The following is a 15,503-nucleotide window of genomic DNA, read 5'->3' as shown; positions in this document are numbered from 1 at the left end:
TCCCCAGCCCTTTTTGAGAGGGTCTTGCTTAGTTGCTTAAGGCCTCACTAAATAGATGAGGCTGGTGGCTTGCTTTGAATTTGCATTCCTCCTGTCTCAGCCTCCATGATGGACTCTGAAGCCAAACATTTCTTATCCAAAAGGAAAATGCTTATATCCAATCCTTTTAGCTCCATTTGAGCTATTTTCTTTAGCTAAAAAGGGGCAACAATGAAGCAACTTCCCAGGTTATACCTTTGTTAGCTATAACAAGGACTGACTTATAGTCAGGTCTTTCTTGGAACATTCACACATAAGATGCCCTTCATCATAGCTCCTAACTTACAAACAATTAACACATCATTTGATTACCTCTTTAATTATATTTTAAGTCATGCCTTATTTTTAGGCACATCATTTAGATTCTAAGAAAGGATATGAAAATGTTTGGGGCAGGATCCTCCAATATATGAATGCATAAGAACTGTCTTAAGACTCTCTGGATCACTGATGATTAATTTCCCACATAAGTAGTCCAGAACAGATCAGTAGATCCAAGTGAGCCTACAAAGAGAACAGATGTTAACCACAAGCGCAATTCCATTTTACAATTATTTATGTGATTTAATACCTGACTTTCTAGCAGATGGCCATTCTGAGGACAAAGATAACCTCTATGTATTTCATGTTTATATCCTAGAATAGTTGTCCCTCATTTTTTTAAAATTTTTTTAAAATTGTAGGTGGACACAATACCTTTATTTCTGTGTCGTGCTGAGGATCGAACCCAGTGCCTCACACATGCTAGGCAAGCGCTTTACCACTGAACCACAACTCCAGCCCCCTCGTTTCTTTTTTAATATTTTTAGTTGTAGATGGACACAATACCTTTTTTTATTTACTTATTTTTATGTGATGCTAAAGAGAACCCAGTGCCTCACACATTCTAGGCAAGTGCTTTACCACTGAGCTACAACCCAGTCTCCCCCTCGTTTCTTGAATGAATTCACTTTTCAGATTAATTTCTGCCCTGTAAATAGCACTATAAATGACCCAACACCTAGGAATAATAAAATTTGGCAGAAGAAACAAGCTATAAGGCCCAAATTTGGGCCAGACTGGTTACTCAGTAAATGCCAGAATATCTGAAACTGCTTCTAAAGCACATTATCCTCCATGCTCATAGTTTTATAAGAAAGTAGGGAAGGGAAAGAGAATGTAAATTGGGCTTGAGCAAGGGGCTATAACCTTGTTTCTGCTATCACTTACTCCATCCTGGCCTCCAGCTGCTGAACCAGTTGTTTGTCCACATGGTGACAGAATAGAGGAAGTAGATTGCTGGGGAAGGCCAGGGGTTCTGCCAGAGAGGCTGTAGGCATTTGGGCTATCTCCCAGGCAATCAGAACCACCATGTCTGTCCTGGAAGACAGAAGAAACACATCAGAGCTTTTATATTTATGCAGGAAACGGACTCTAGGACAAGGTTTCTTGTCTTTCCACCAGTACTTCATTACCCCTGCCCCCAGATAGCAATTTGGTATGTGGTATGCAATGCTTAAAGCTTATAAATCTTTCATTTTTGGGAGGAGGCTGTTACTAGGGGGAAAAAATTGAACTCAGGGGCACTCAACCACTGAGCCACATCCCCATTCCTATTTTATATTTTATTTAGAGACAGGGTCTCACCGAGTTGCTTAGCACCTTGACATTGCTGAGGCTAACTTTGAACTCATGATCCTCTTGTCTCAGCCTTCCAAGCCACTGGGATTAACAGGTATTCAACCCCATACCCAGCTTCTTATTTAAACTTAATAGCTCTAAAGGATTAGAAACATCATCCTTAGTTTATAAATGAGGGAACAGATTAAGAAGTGAATAACGCCCCAAAGTTAAATTGCTGACAGGTGACATAACCAGGACTCGAACCTGGGTCTATTTAACTCAAAAGCTTGCCCTCTTAATTTCTACATTACACTGCCTTCCATGGAAAACCAATTCTCTAGGGCATTATAAGAAGGGGGGTAAAATGCAGAACAGCTACAACCCTGCTATTTCTCCTTTCTCTACCCATCCTCTTTTCAGAAATTCTTGAATATGCCACTTAGAAATCTCTTATCTGGCTCAGCCTACACATCCCTAGGATACTGAACTAACATCCATGTGCCTTTATGATCTTACCAAGCTGTATGATCACTGTTGGGTTCCTCTAGAGAAGAGTCCAGAGATACCAGCTGTTCCCCATGACTCAGCAGGGCATAGAGCAAAGATATTCCAAACTGCAAGTGAATACACACAGTTGAGGGCAAAATGGATTTGTGGTAGGCATTTAGTGCTTCTCTTGCTGTGCTTTCTTCCCAACTAAAGGGTAGGTTCACATTTACAGATAAAGACCAATACCCACAAGAACTGTCAAGTTTTATTCTGGTTAGCCAAGGATTCATGACTTTCCCAAGGAATCTGAGCTGCTCCAAACATTCCACAAGCCTCTCTATGAGCTGACTAAATGTACACTCCTAGGCTCCAACTCAGGAATCTTGTCTATTGATCAGGAATGGAGTCAGAAATCTGATACAGGTGGTTTGTGAACTCCACTTTAAGAAGCATTACTTTAAGCAAAGGTCTTTAGAGGGTAGTACACAAGATAATCCACTGGTATGTTGGAAGACAATATCAGAACTTTCACATCTCAAGTCTCATCCTTTAAAACTTTCTATCTTATATTATTATATACCTAATATCATAGTTTTACATGTGATTTTTAAACACACTTATAAATGACTTAGAAGGTCTTACTAAAAGGAACACAAGGCCAAATGTGGTGGTCCACACTTGAAATCCCAGCGAGGCAGGAGGATGGCAAGTTCAAAGCCAGCCTCAGCAACTTGGCAAGGCCCTGAGCAACTTAGCTAGATTCTGTCTTTTTTTTTTTTAAGAGAATTTTTTAATATTTTTTAGTTTTCAGTGGACACAACATCTTTTTTTATTTTATTTTTATGTGGTGCTGAGGATCCAACCCAGCACCCTGTGCATGCCAGGCAAGCATGCTACCGCTTGAGCCACATCCCCAGCCCCAAGACTCATCTTTAAATAAAGGAAAAAGGGCTGAGAATGTGGCTCAGTGTTAAGCACTGCTGGGGTTGATCCCTGGTACCAAATCAAAAGGCAAATAAGAGTTTAGAGATTGCTATAGAAGCTCACACTAGGGGCTGGGGATGTGGCTCAGGCGGTAGTGCGCTGGCGTGCGGCCCGGGTTCGATCCTCAGCACCACATACCAACAAAGATGTTGTGTCCGCCGAGAACTAAAGAATAAAAAATATTAAAAAAATTCTCTCCTCTCTCTCTCTTTAGAAAAAAAAAAAAAAAAAGAAGCTCACACCGGCAGTAACAGAGGTAGAGAAATAGATGCGTACCCATCCATCCATCCCTGAATTTCAGATGGATAGGACAAAGAAACTGGTGTTTTAGTAAGCTTCCCAGGTTAATCTGTGCTCAATAGAAGTTGAGAAGTGCTGCAGAAAACAAGACATGTGGAGAGAGGAAAACATTCCTCCCTTATTCCTTACCATCAATACCACTTGGAAGGTATCAAACAGCAAAAAGAAACTTTTTGCTATTTGTATTGGGGTGTTTGTTTTTTGGTACCAGAGGTGCTTAACCACTGAGTCATATCCCCAACCCTTTTTTGAGACGGGGTCTTGCCAAGTTGCTGAGGCTGGCTTTGAACTTGGCAATCCTCCTGCCTTAGCCTCCTTAGCTGCTGGGATTACTGGTGTGCATCACTGCGCCCAATTGGGAAGCTGTTCATGGAAAGAAAAGACTCCCAGATGTGTTACCTGGTTCTGAAGTACTGCAGTGACTGGCCGTTCAGAGGAGCCAGGTGGTAGCAACATTAGCCCCTGAAGTCCTTGGAGGAGCTCAGGGAAGGTCATGTGACTGATACATTTGCCTAGAGGCTTGAATAACATGTGTAGGGCCTGCAAGAAGATCAATAAGCACTTCTATCAAACTCCAGTACAACTTCACCTGGTCTTATCTTGCCTCCAGCCCCTTTGCCTTGCTGGCCTGCTCTTGGTACCTTCTCGGCTAGGTTACTTTCTAGACCTATCACCATTTATTCATCTCCATCCCTAACACCGAGTCCTGTGGTACCACCTGTTCCCTGAGGGAAGAAAATATGGAGCTCAACACTTATCAGGGGGCCCCTATCTTCTTTCAAAACACCACAGCACACATCTATGGAACCGTACACACATTTTCTTTTGCACATCACACCTGAAAGATGATCTGCTATTCTTACAGTTTATTCTGTAATTTCCTTATCTGAGAATGGTGGGGACAGTCCCACCCCCACCCCTTTACTACCCAGAACCCTATTAGCATCTCTGGGGGCTGGTGCGGGAATGGAGGGGAGGAAGGATCACTAAATCATGCAGGAGACCATCCTATTCTCCACTGAATATCTTAGTACCTGGTCAGCTACATCCCTCCGGACCAGGAGGGGCAGATTGTGGGTGATGGTCAGAAGAAGGCTAACAGCTTGATTATGGGGCAGGAAGGGGAGCAGCCGGGCTACCAAGGTTTTCCCCTTCCTTACAGAGAGAACCTGCAGGAAGCTATCAGCTACTTCCCTGCAGGAAGAGGAGAGCATTTTCAGAGCTCAGCTCAGCACAAAAAAAAGAAAAGAAAAGAAAAGGAACTACATGCCAGGAAGGAAGGGCAGCAGCAAGCCCCATGTCTTTGCTGGTCCTTTCCTTCTTGGGCTGCGGTGAGGCCCTCCCACACTTACTCCAGATTGTTCTGCTCCTGGCTCTTTAAAGCTTGAAAGAGCTTCTCAACCTGGTTCCTCTCTTGTCTGGAGTAACAGGACAGTGGAAGCCCATCCTTATGACTTTCCTCTATTTTTAGTAACTGAAGGAACATCTGAAAAATTGTGGGTAGGGAAAGGAGAAAGAGGAAGTAACTGAGAAATATCCTATTCTTGAAGGTAAATCAGGAACTCCTCCCCAAGGAACTGCTGTCTTACCTTCTCAATCCGGGATAATACCCGAAGCCTCTGACTGCTTGTATCTCCTGTATCCTAGAAGGAAGTCCCTGGCCATCAGCCACACACCACAGCTGCAGCCCAGGCCTCAGATTAGCTAGAAACTGAACTGGAAAGGCTGGACACAAAGTCTGAGCACACTGCCTTCTCCCTCTTAGGTCACAATCGGAATTCAAACATGAGGGTATTCTAGACCTTTCAAATGGAGATGAAAAAGGCTCTGGGAAGATAATGCTTTTTATTTGTTTAATATTTTTTACTTGTAGATGGACAATACTTTTATTTACTTATTTTTACATGGTGCTGAGGATTGAACCCAGGGCCTCACATGTGCCAGGCAAGTGCTCTACCACTGAGCTACAACCCCAGCCCTCTTACCTGCTCTTGAGTTCCATGACATACAGCATCAATCGCTCGACGAGGGGTAAAACATGTTGATACAGCTACCTGACCCAGAGAACCTTCAATTCGAACCACTGCAAGAAAGGAGTCATGAGAGGCACATTCCACCCTCTCTCCATTCAGATGTCTAACCTAAGCCAGTCAGTCAGCCTGGTCTTACCTGACTCATAAACATCTGCTTTCTGAATGTAAGGTGTTATCAGCTTAAGAGAGTCAATCTTTTTCCTTTGTCCAAGTAGCTCTTCATCTGCTTGCTTTTTCTCTAGTTTCTGATAATATTCCTGTATGTCCAGGGAATAGGAAAAAAAAAAAAAACTCATAAGTGACTATCTTCTCAACTACTCTTCTACAGCAGTCTCTCATATAGCATTTTTTTAAACCTTTATTTTTTGTTTATTTTTATGTGGTGTTGAGATCAAACCCAGCACCTCGCATATGCTGAGCCACAATCCCAGGTTTTCCCCTTCCTCACAGAGAGAACCTGCAGCTACCTGACCCAGAGAACCTTCAATTTGAACCACTGCAAGAAAGGAGTCATGAGAGGCACATACAGCATTTTTTCCCCTGCTGAAATGATTCTGGCACCTAGCAGTTTTCTGTTTTGAGGAAGGGTCTTGCTAAATTTTCAAGGCAAACCTCGAATTTGTGATCCTCCTGGCTTAACCTCTTCAGTAGCTGGGATTAAAGGTATGTGCCACCATGCGCACATTGCCTAGCAGTTATTCTAAAGTGCCTTAAGCCCCATGTCACCTGTCTTGGGATTCTCATACCAAGCACTTAACAAAGCTAGCTAAAGCTACTTTATAACAAGGTGGAGAGCAAAGTGGAGCCAGAAAGCAAAATTGTTCCAGCATCTGACCATTCATACATTCTTCAATAAAGTACATGCATCACCTGTCCTTCCCCTCCCCATTTTAATCTTGTGACCCAACTTGTGCTGTCCTAAATCAGTTATCTGATGGTTAAGAAGTCCAGAACTGGCACTAGGGAGATATTGTCAGCTTGTCTCTGGACCAGTTCTATACATCTGTGGATTTGCGCATCAGCTCTCACATCGTCTTAAAAGTGAGAAATCCTAAACTAAAAGCCACTAACTGTTAATGGGGGGAAAAAGTTTGAGTAAGGCTTTTTCATTTAGGTGCAATGCCAAAAAGGCAAGAAAACAAAACTTTCATGACAGGAAGGGGACGATTTTTGAAGCTCACTAAAAAGAAAGGAAGAATCTGAAACTAATGTAAATGAAAAGGAAGTGAAGGTGGGAATGTTGGTAGGGAGCTCATGGATGTTGAAAAAGTGAAAACAGCCCAGATAGCCCCAAAACCTGTGGACAAAGTGCACAAAAGTCTGCAGCACAAATAGAGGGGAGGTAAGAAGTAGGGGGAAACAAAGTGTCTGCAAGCATTTGTTCAACAAACTGAATTTCACCATTGATAAGATTCCTTCGCTTTTAGACCTAAAAAGAATAGATGTTTATAACAAGATTCACAAAAGGATGCAAAGGTAAGAAAGTACATATTTTCAGGTAAATAGGTGAAATTCTCAGCAAAAGATAGAAACAAAATCCAAGTGTGTTTGGACAATTATAAATAATCCTATTTGGCTGAAGTGTAGAATAAAAGGAAAAGAACTAGGTATGTCAACATGAGAAATATGACTCCTGTTCTTTAGTGATCATCTCTCCCATCTGAATGGCATGGTCTCCATGAGCTGAACCAGTGGAGTGAAGTCCTGGCTCACTTGGGCTCAAGGTCAAAAGCTGGGGCCCTGAGGCTCACCTGATAGTAATAATCATCCAGGCGGGGATTTTCACTCTGCAGCTGAACCATCTGCACTTTTATCACCCAGTCCTTTTCTTTTCTGGTCATGAGGTTAGCATACGGATCTGACTGCTGAGACCAAGGCTTCTTGACAGGGGAACTTCGAGCCAGGAGAAATATACCTTCAGGCCTACCCACCCCTGCCAAAGTGAACTTCCCAGAGCATTTTACTGCTCACCACTCTTTGAAAAAGATGGGGCAGGGTGCAGTGGTAGGCACAATTCAAGAGTGCAGGGGCTTTGGGCAAAATACTTGGCTACAGGGGAATACCCATCATGCAGATAGGCTTCCCTCAACCTTGTTTTGCATCTAGGTTTTACCTTGGCGTTTGACTCTGCTGCTGAAGCAAGATCCGTTGATGCTGAGGGTGGAGCTGGGTCAGATGACTGTGGAGACTTAAAAGGAAACTTGAGCTAGGTGGAAGTAAAGTCTCTGCTTGCCCACCCCTTCCATTCATTTGGCCCAGGGTAGATTCAGGTGAACATCAAAGAGAACCCTATTTATTCATGTGCCTTCCTCAAAAAAGCCAACATGAAACATCACAATCCTCACACCCCCAAGATGTATTTTCCTGCAATTTGGCTGCAGAAAAACCTTAGCACAGTAGGAAATCTTTTGCCCTGCTTGTCAGATTTGTCCTAGCCTTAGTTTTGCCATACTAGACGACTTCAAATTTTTACCTCATTGGGCCTCACTCCATTTCCTCCTCTGTGAGGAGGAGCTTGGACTATGCTTCAAACCTGTTATTAAATTTCTATCAGTAATTTTTTCTGTGGCAACTGGTAGAATGGCACCCACCCCTCCTCAGCCATCATCTCCTGATATTTCTAGGAGGAACTCTGCTTGTCCTGACACTGGGGGCCTGGGCACCATGAACCAGTACCTGAGCCGAGGTGGGCATGAAGTCTGTGGGCTGCAGAAGAGAGGTGGGTCTGGTAAGGGCTGTTCAGGTCCAAATTGCCGGGCTGGAGAGCTGGTGCTAGGAAATATAGGCTGGAAAGGAATTGGCAACAGATGGTCTGGGCACCAAGAGGAATTAGGAGATCTGGAAGAGGGACTCTCCACCAAGAGAATGCTGCTCAGCCCCAGTTCCTCTTCCATCTCACCTGCTTTTTCCCCCTTGACCACATTTTTCTGTGTTAGGGATCTCTCAAGCCAAACTGGTTCCTGCCTTGTTTCAACAGAGTTCATTACCTCCTAAGAAGCTGCTTTCAGTCCCTGATGTGAGGAACATGTGCCTTTCAATGCCTCTTATTCTCTTAGTAACAGTCTTCTCAGGTTATTTTCAGGCGGTGGAGCAGAGCTTATCTGTCTCTTTTTCACAACCTCATCAGAGCTGTAATTCCATTCTAGTTTTCCTTGCAGTATTTCCTGATCTTTGGATTCCTCCCTCCCAGGCCATATTCCCAATGTTCAGTTAATTGAGAGCAGGACTCTTTCTAGCCCTAAACTCAGTGCTGCTTCTCTGATGTTTCATAAAGTAGAAGTAGAGATCTAGTTTGTCCTTTCTTATTTGAATGCCTGGTTCATCTGTGCCCCTGACTGGGCATAGTTGCCATTTACCATGTTCCTCTACATGGAGCTGCTCCTACCTCCCATATGTACATCACTTGGGGTTTTTATCTTGAGATGGAGAAAGGTAGACTGAACATAATGAATGTGACAGTGTGCAGTGGTGACACCAATGCAAGAGTCCCAGCTGTGCAGAGGGACACTCAACACACTCCGGGATGAAATACTCCTCAGCAGCCAGTGATGTGATGAACATGTGCCTTTCAATGCCTCTCTTCATAGGGTGGAGAAGACTCACCTACCACAGAAAGTGCAAGGAACTGGGTGATATCCCCAAGGCCTTGACTCTAGAGGAGCTGAGCAGACCTCTCTGGAGCAAGGAGGAAAAACTTGGATTCAATAGGGCATTCATGGCATCACGTCCTCTACATTTACTTGTGTCCATGGAGATGTGGGAGGGGACAGCAAAGCCAGCCATTTCAATATCCAACCTAGTCCTCCTTCATATTTGAATTCAACTGTGCCAAGTTCCTTCTTTCCATTAAGAAGGAAGACTATTATCTCAGAAGTAGTTGAAAGAGGGTCTGAGTTACCTCATTTTTATATGAGAGTCCTCGTCTATCTTCCCTGCTTATACGAACAAATATCAGGAATGGACTAGCAGGACAAAGGGATTCAGATAAAGGTGAATCAGCAGCAGCAGGGCCTTTACCTGTGGTGATGCACAACCCAGGTAAGATCTGGCTTCAAATTAAGGACAGCATCAGAAACTTTAGTAGCAGACAGGAGGAAAGAGGAAAGGAGAGAGTCCCTAAATCAGGTTCAAGGATGAAACAGAAAATGTTAATTCAGAACTTGTCTTAGGAATGGAGGAGAGGAGAGGTATATTTAATCACGGTCTGAGCTGCAAACTGTTCAGGACAATCCTTTCCCCTCCTGTTACTGCCATGGTACCTGTGTGTTATGGACAGCACTGAGTAGAGCTGGATCCCGAAGATTATTTTCTTCTTCCTCTGGATCTGCGGCCAGATCTGGATCTGGATCCAGACACTCCTCCTCCACCTCCTCTTCATTTTCTTCCTCTTTTTCCAATTGGGAGGCAGATACCAGCTCTTCCTCAGGAGCCAAGGGGTCACAGAACTTGCCAGGCCCTTGAGATAAGTGTGAATCTGTGGAAGATGGGGCCTCAGGTGTGAGAAGTCTTGTCTAAGGGGCTGCTATTCAATACCATTTATGTTCAAAAACCATCTCTGGAATTGCCTTCAACCAATACCTCTGTTCTATGGGTTCTCAGGGTGCCCCAAATATCCCCCACTAAAGAAAACAGAACCTGGCAGGTGCCAGGCACCTTCACATCCCATCTTCAGTGGCCTCATTGAGTGCTTCTACAGGCTTCTTTCTCCACCTGTTCTCCCCCACCCAACAGCCCTTCTGTTTCCTCTTTAACTGAAGTGCCAGCTGCTCCAACTCCCTGTAATTTAACCCTGACAGATATTTTACATGTATTTGTTCCTACAAGGTTGTCAATGAATCTGTTAATAAATTACTATGTAGATGGGAAAATAAGAGCCAGAAAAGTTATCTTAGGTGCCTGTGAGATGTGGCTAGCATGTGGAAGAGTTTGGAATTTCTTCCAGTTGTTCTGGGTGCCCAAGCAAATCAGCAAGCCTCTGTATGCCCGAACTTTTTATGTGGACACCATAGTCCATTTGGTGATACCTTCAAGGCATTTCATCTTGGCAGGCTGGGAGGCTTCCTGCATGTCTGTGTCCTCCACTGAGAGAGCATTGTCAGCCTCTGGAAGGTAAACCTGCGACAAGAAAGAGACCCAGAGACACCCCCCCCCCCCCCGGTCAGTAAGGATGGCATGGTTCTCTAAAATAACCACTCTTCTCCTAGAAGGTGGTCAGAGAATTATTGACCTTAGGTATTACGGAGTGAGACCCTGGGTTCTCAGACTGCCATAAGCCGCCACCCTTAAATCTCACCATCCCAGCTCTGCAAAGGGAGAGAAATAAGGAATAGGGCCAGGAGTTGGAAGAGAAGCACTTCACACATGACCACCACTGGCTACCATTTGTGTATCCTGACACCTTGTTGCTGACACTCACCGCCTGACTGTTGCTGTCCTTTCTGCTCAGGTTAGCCATGGCAGCCTGGGCCAGAGACTGCTTGCTGTTCTTGGCTTTAAGAGCCCCAGCCCCTCCCCTGTTTACCTGTTAAAGGGCAAGCATCCCTCAATCCTGAGACTTATTAGAAGTATGAGAACATAATCTAATGAGAAAGAAACCTCTTGATCAGGAAAGAGAAATAAACTGCACTTTTAACCATCCAAGTTTGTGATAGTTTATTGGAATCTTAGGGGCAGATATTTAAAAAGAGGGTCCCCATTTCCCACATTCTTTATTGGACTTTGCAAGATTGAGGTCCATTTAATCCCACCCAGGTTTAGCTCCTAGAAAATTGGATAGATTAGCTTTGAGTGCACCCTGAGGAAGTTTCTTTAACAATCAAGTTCACAGAGCTTCAGGGCAGTGCCCTTGAGGCTCCATCAAGGCCAACTGGGGCTGCTTGCCTTTCCCCAGTCACAGGAGTTTAAGTCGGCTACACAGTTGTAATGAATGAAAGACTCCTGTGAATTTAGAAGCCAGATCTTTAAGGTAAAACACTTTTGCCTGAGGTAACACAAAATTTTATCTTCTTGGCTGCTCTAAAAAAAAAAAAAAAAAAAAAAAAAAACTGGTCCAGAAACTCAGGAGAAAAAACAAATCAACAACAACAAAAAGTATGCCACTGGTGCTTGGAGGCAAAACTTAAGACACATCTAAACCTTATCTAACCCTTTAGTGTTCCTGGGTCTGTGCCCACATCCTGTGTTCAGCTGAAACCAAGACTCTGTAGAATATCTGAATAAAATAAAAACAAAGCTAATTTCTCTATACCACAAATGTGAGTTAGAGCCCTACTGTCATGGTTAGAAGACCAGTATTCTTGGTGCTTTTAAAGGAAAAAAAAATGTTTCAAATGTTCTGTAGCAGGTCAGAACCATATGGGTGGAGGAACACATTTAAGTAGCTTGATAATTGCTGAAAATTGTTTCAAATATCTGAATTGAATTCAGGCTCTTTGGGAAATGCTTATCTCCCAAATTTTCTAATAACTTACTTTGGCATTATTAACAAAAGAGCCAAAGGATGAATGTCAGTGTTTCAGAAGTAATTCATTTAGGTTGTTTGAGAGACAATGTCATAGGGAGAAACATTTTCTGCAAGCAGATTTGTATTCTAAAGGGTCTTAAGAAAATTGGCTAGTGCAAGTTTCATTTGTGCCAGGACTCTGCTAGGCTTGGGACAACAGTGAATTTTCATAGATACTTCCTGTGGCTTCTTAGAGCTTCCCACAGAATAAGAAATACAAGCCAGGAGTGGTGTTGGAAATCTCAGCTACTTGGGAGACTGAGGAAAGAAAGAAGGAAGGAAGGAAGGAAGGAAGGGAGGGAGGGAGGGAGGGAAAAAAAAGAAAAGAAAAAAGCAATACAGGCAGGCAGACATGATTGTTGAATCTGATTTTTTAAAATACACTTAAAATGGGCTGGGGATGTGGCTCAAGCGGTAGCGCGCTCGCCTGCCATGCGTGCGGCCCGGGTTCGATCCTCAGCACCACATACAAACAAATATGTTGTGTCTGCCAAGAACTGAAAAATAAATATTTAAAAAAAAATACATTTAAAATGCTAAGAACTGTCCCACTTTCATGAGGAGAACTTTATTCCATTATTTCAGTTTCTTTAATGGTTATAAATCTATTCTGTTTTTTAAATTTCTTTTTGAAGCATTGTGTGTTTGTGCTGGGAATTGAGCCTAGGGCCTTGCATGTGCTAAGTATTGGAACTACTATTGAGCTACACCTCCTGCCCTCCTCTTTTTAATAAAGTTATACATGATCAAAAGACAAAAATTGCAGCAATTTAAAGATCTTAACTGGCTTTGTTTTCTACCCTATATTTGGGCAACACTTTTTTAGAAAAGACTAAACATCCCAATGAGCCAAGCAGAGGAGATTGGTTTTACATACAGAGAAATGCTCAACAACAATAAAAACTGGTACCCATCTCTCCTTAGAAACTATTCTCAGTACCTTTACCAGTGATTTCTGAACCATAATTGTAAAAGAAATGTTTTAATCTTGAATTTAGCTAAACTCTCTATGCCCTCCAATGCTGTTAATACACCCTCCTTGAATCTTTATCCTCTCATAGCTCACTGACAGTTTAGGCTCAGGTTTCTCTCTCTCTCTGATGCTATTTGGAATTGAACCCAGGATTTCTATCATTGAGCTATATCCTCGGTGTTTTTAATTTTTTTTTTAATTTTTAAATTTTATTTTTAGGTACCAGGAATTGAACCCAGGGATGCTTAACCACTGAGCCACACCTTCAGCTCTTTTTATTTTTTTATTTTGACACAGGGTCTCTCTAGATTGCTTAATCTTGCCAAATTGCTGAGGCTGGCTTTGAACCTGTGATCCTCCTGCCTCAGCCTCCCAAACTTCTGGGATTAAAAGCATGCACCACCAGTAATGCCCAGTCCTTTTTATTTTATTTTTATTTTTTTATGTGGTGCCAGGGATCAAACCTAGTGGGCCTCACACATGCTAGGCAAGTGCTCTACCACTGAGCCACAGTCCCAGCCCCTGGTCCTTTTTATTTTTTGAGACAGCCTCTCACTAAACCCCTGAGGCTGGCCTTGAATTTGGCAATCCTCCTTCCTTAGCCTCCTGAGTTGCTCTGGGACTATAGGCAAGTGCCACCTTGCCCGGTTGATTTTGTGTCTCTTGGGTCATCTTTCTTTCACTCCTTTCCTGCTGTTGTTATCCTCTTCCAATCCCTTAAATATCTTCTTCTTCAGTTTATTTCTCTTCCCCCTCTATATCAAAGATTCTTAATCTGAGGATTCCCTAAAAATTGTCTATATTTTATGTGATTTTTTTTAACATGCATTTTTTCTGGAGAGTTATACCTTTCATCACATTTTCCTAGAGAACACAGATCCCTAAAAGGTTAAATTTTCTGCAACCTAAGATCCCTGGGCAATCTCATACACTCCCATTTTCTACTGCTCACATGCAGATGATTCCAAATCCTCTTGTCAGATCAGATATTTCCCAACTTAAAGTACCTCAGTGGACTCTCTTTTCCTGTCCTTTATGTGAGGCTTAGGGAACTTTAAGATCTGACCTTGACTGCCTCTTCAAACTCTTGTCTTAAACTTTCCAGTCTTCTAGTTTGGGTTTCAGAAACAGCAATTTTTAGCCTTGTGGGGAGTTTGGGATTTTTTCCAAGGCCTCTCTTTTCATCATTTTGCACTACAGCGCTTATTCCCTGGGGATCACTCCCTTGGTCTAGGACATTGTTGATTAAGGCAGCTTCCTGTCCCATTCTTTCTTTTCTTCCCTTTCCCTTCCTTCTTTCCAGTTACAGGGTTAGGGCCTTCCGGAAAACTGAGGCAGTGTGAAGGCCTCCCTTCAAACCCAGATTCTTGCGATGAAGTCAGAAAGATTCCAGACATGTCACTCAGAGTAACAGGCATGAGTTTATTAGAAGGGATAGGAGCCAGACACAGTGGTGCAGAGAATTGCAAGTTCAAAACTAGCCTCAACAACTTAGTGAGGCTCTGAGCAGCTGAATGAAATCCTGTCTCAAAATTAAAAAATTAAAAGGGCTGGGAGTGTTGTGCAGTGGTTAAGTGCCCCTGAGTTCAATCCCCAGTACCAATTTAAAAAAAAAAAAAAAGTTAAGGAGAAGAGGGGGCACTCTCAAGGGAGAGAGTGGGTCCTCTCAGAGAAGAGAGGGATGGCATGCCTCTCCTGCCTTCTGGGAAGTTTCCAGAGAGTCCAGCCCAGGTCCATTTCTTCACTTTTAACTGACAGCAGGATGACATCAGACCTTTAAGTCCATGACAACTCTAGATCACTTTGGCCCATGCTGACAAGTTTAATTGGAATCTGTTCTTACAGTTGTTATGGTTAGGGGGAATTCTCCTATCTCCCTGAGTCCCAGGATCTGGTCTGTGTAAGGGCACAGAAGTCTACCCTACCCTCCCTTCGGGGTAACTGTATTCTTATTAGCATTTCAGGGCCTGCTTTTCTTCAGGTAGTTTGCTGAGTAATTTAACATATTCTTTCAACTTAAGAGGCAGGGTTTCTGGTAAATTGCTTTTTAAAAGATAAACCATGGGGCTGGGGTTGTGGCTCAGCAGTAGAGCGCTTGCCTGCCAAGAGCAAGCTGCTGGGTTTGATCCTCAGCACCACATAAAAATAAATAAATAAAATTAAGGTATTGTGTCCAACTACAACTAAAAAAAAAAATAATAAAAAAAAATATATATAAACCATGTGGGGGTCAGCACAATGGGCCCATTTTATAGAATTATTTCCTTAACCTCATGTTTCCCCCACTCACATCTGTCTGTCCTCTGTCACTTTCTTCCTTCCATCTTTCCTTCCTTCCCTCCCTCCTTCCTTTTCTTTCTGAATGAGGTCTGGACATGTCGCCCAGTTTGGTTAGAGAGAACTCCTAAACTCAAGGGATCCTCCTGCCTCAGCCTCCTGATTTCTGGGAGTAGGCACAAGCCACTGTTCCTGGCTTTTCTTTCTTTTCAATGACATTAAAAATATTTTAGTTGACAGGGTGACACATCTGCCTATAATCCCAGCTACTCAGGAGTCTGAGGCAGAAAGTTGCAAGTTCAAG

The 15,503-nt window shown here is 43.0% G+C and overlaps 1 protein-coding gene across 1 annotated transcript; it reads right to left on the bottom strand.

Moving 5' to 3' along the window:
- Positions 1–342: 342 nt before the first annotated feature.
- Positions 343–14,189, bottom strand: Patl2 (PAT1 homolog 2). The gene is given in 17 exon segments (XM_040275387.2): positions 343–543; positions 1,249–1,398; positions 2,158–2,255; positions 3,814–3,954; positions 4,449–4,608; positions 4,767–4,900; positions 5,004–5,057; positions 5,400–5,497; positions 5,584–5,704; positions 7,199–7,340; positions 7,561–7,626; positions 8,124–8,259; positions 9,047–9,122; positions 9,707–9,921; positions 10,472–10,562; positions 10,864–10,968; positions 13,989–14,189. Coding segments are annotated over 17 exon segments (2,007 nt in total). The 3' UTR covers positions 343–524.
- Positions 14,190–15,503: the final 1,314 nt, after the last annotated feature.

This window comes from Ictidomys tridecemlineatus, chromosome 5 (genome assembly GCF_052094955.1).
Source record: "Ictidomys tridecemlineatus isolate mIctTri1 chromosome 5, mIctTri1.hap1, whole genome shotgun sequence".
Classification (NCBI taxonomy): domain Eukaryota; kingdom Metazoa; phylum Chordata; class Mammalia; order Rodentia; family Sciuridae; genus Ictidomys; species Ictidomys tridecemlineatus.
This window is presented reverse-complemented; position numbering and strand designations above follow the sequence as displayed.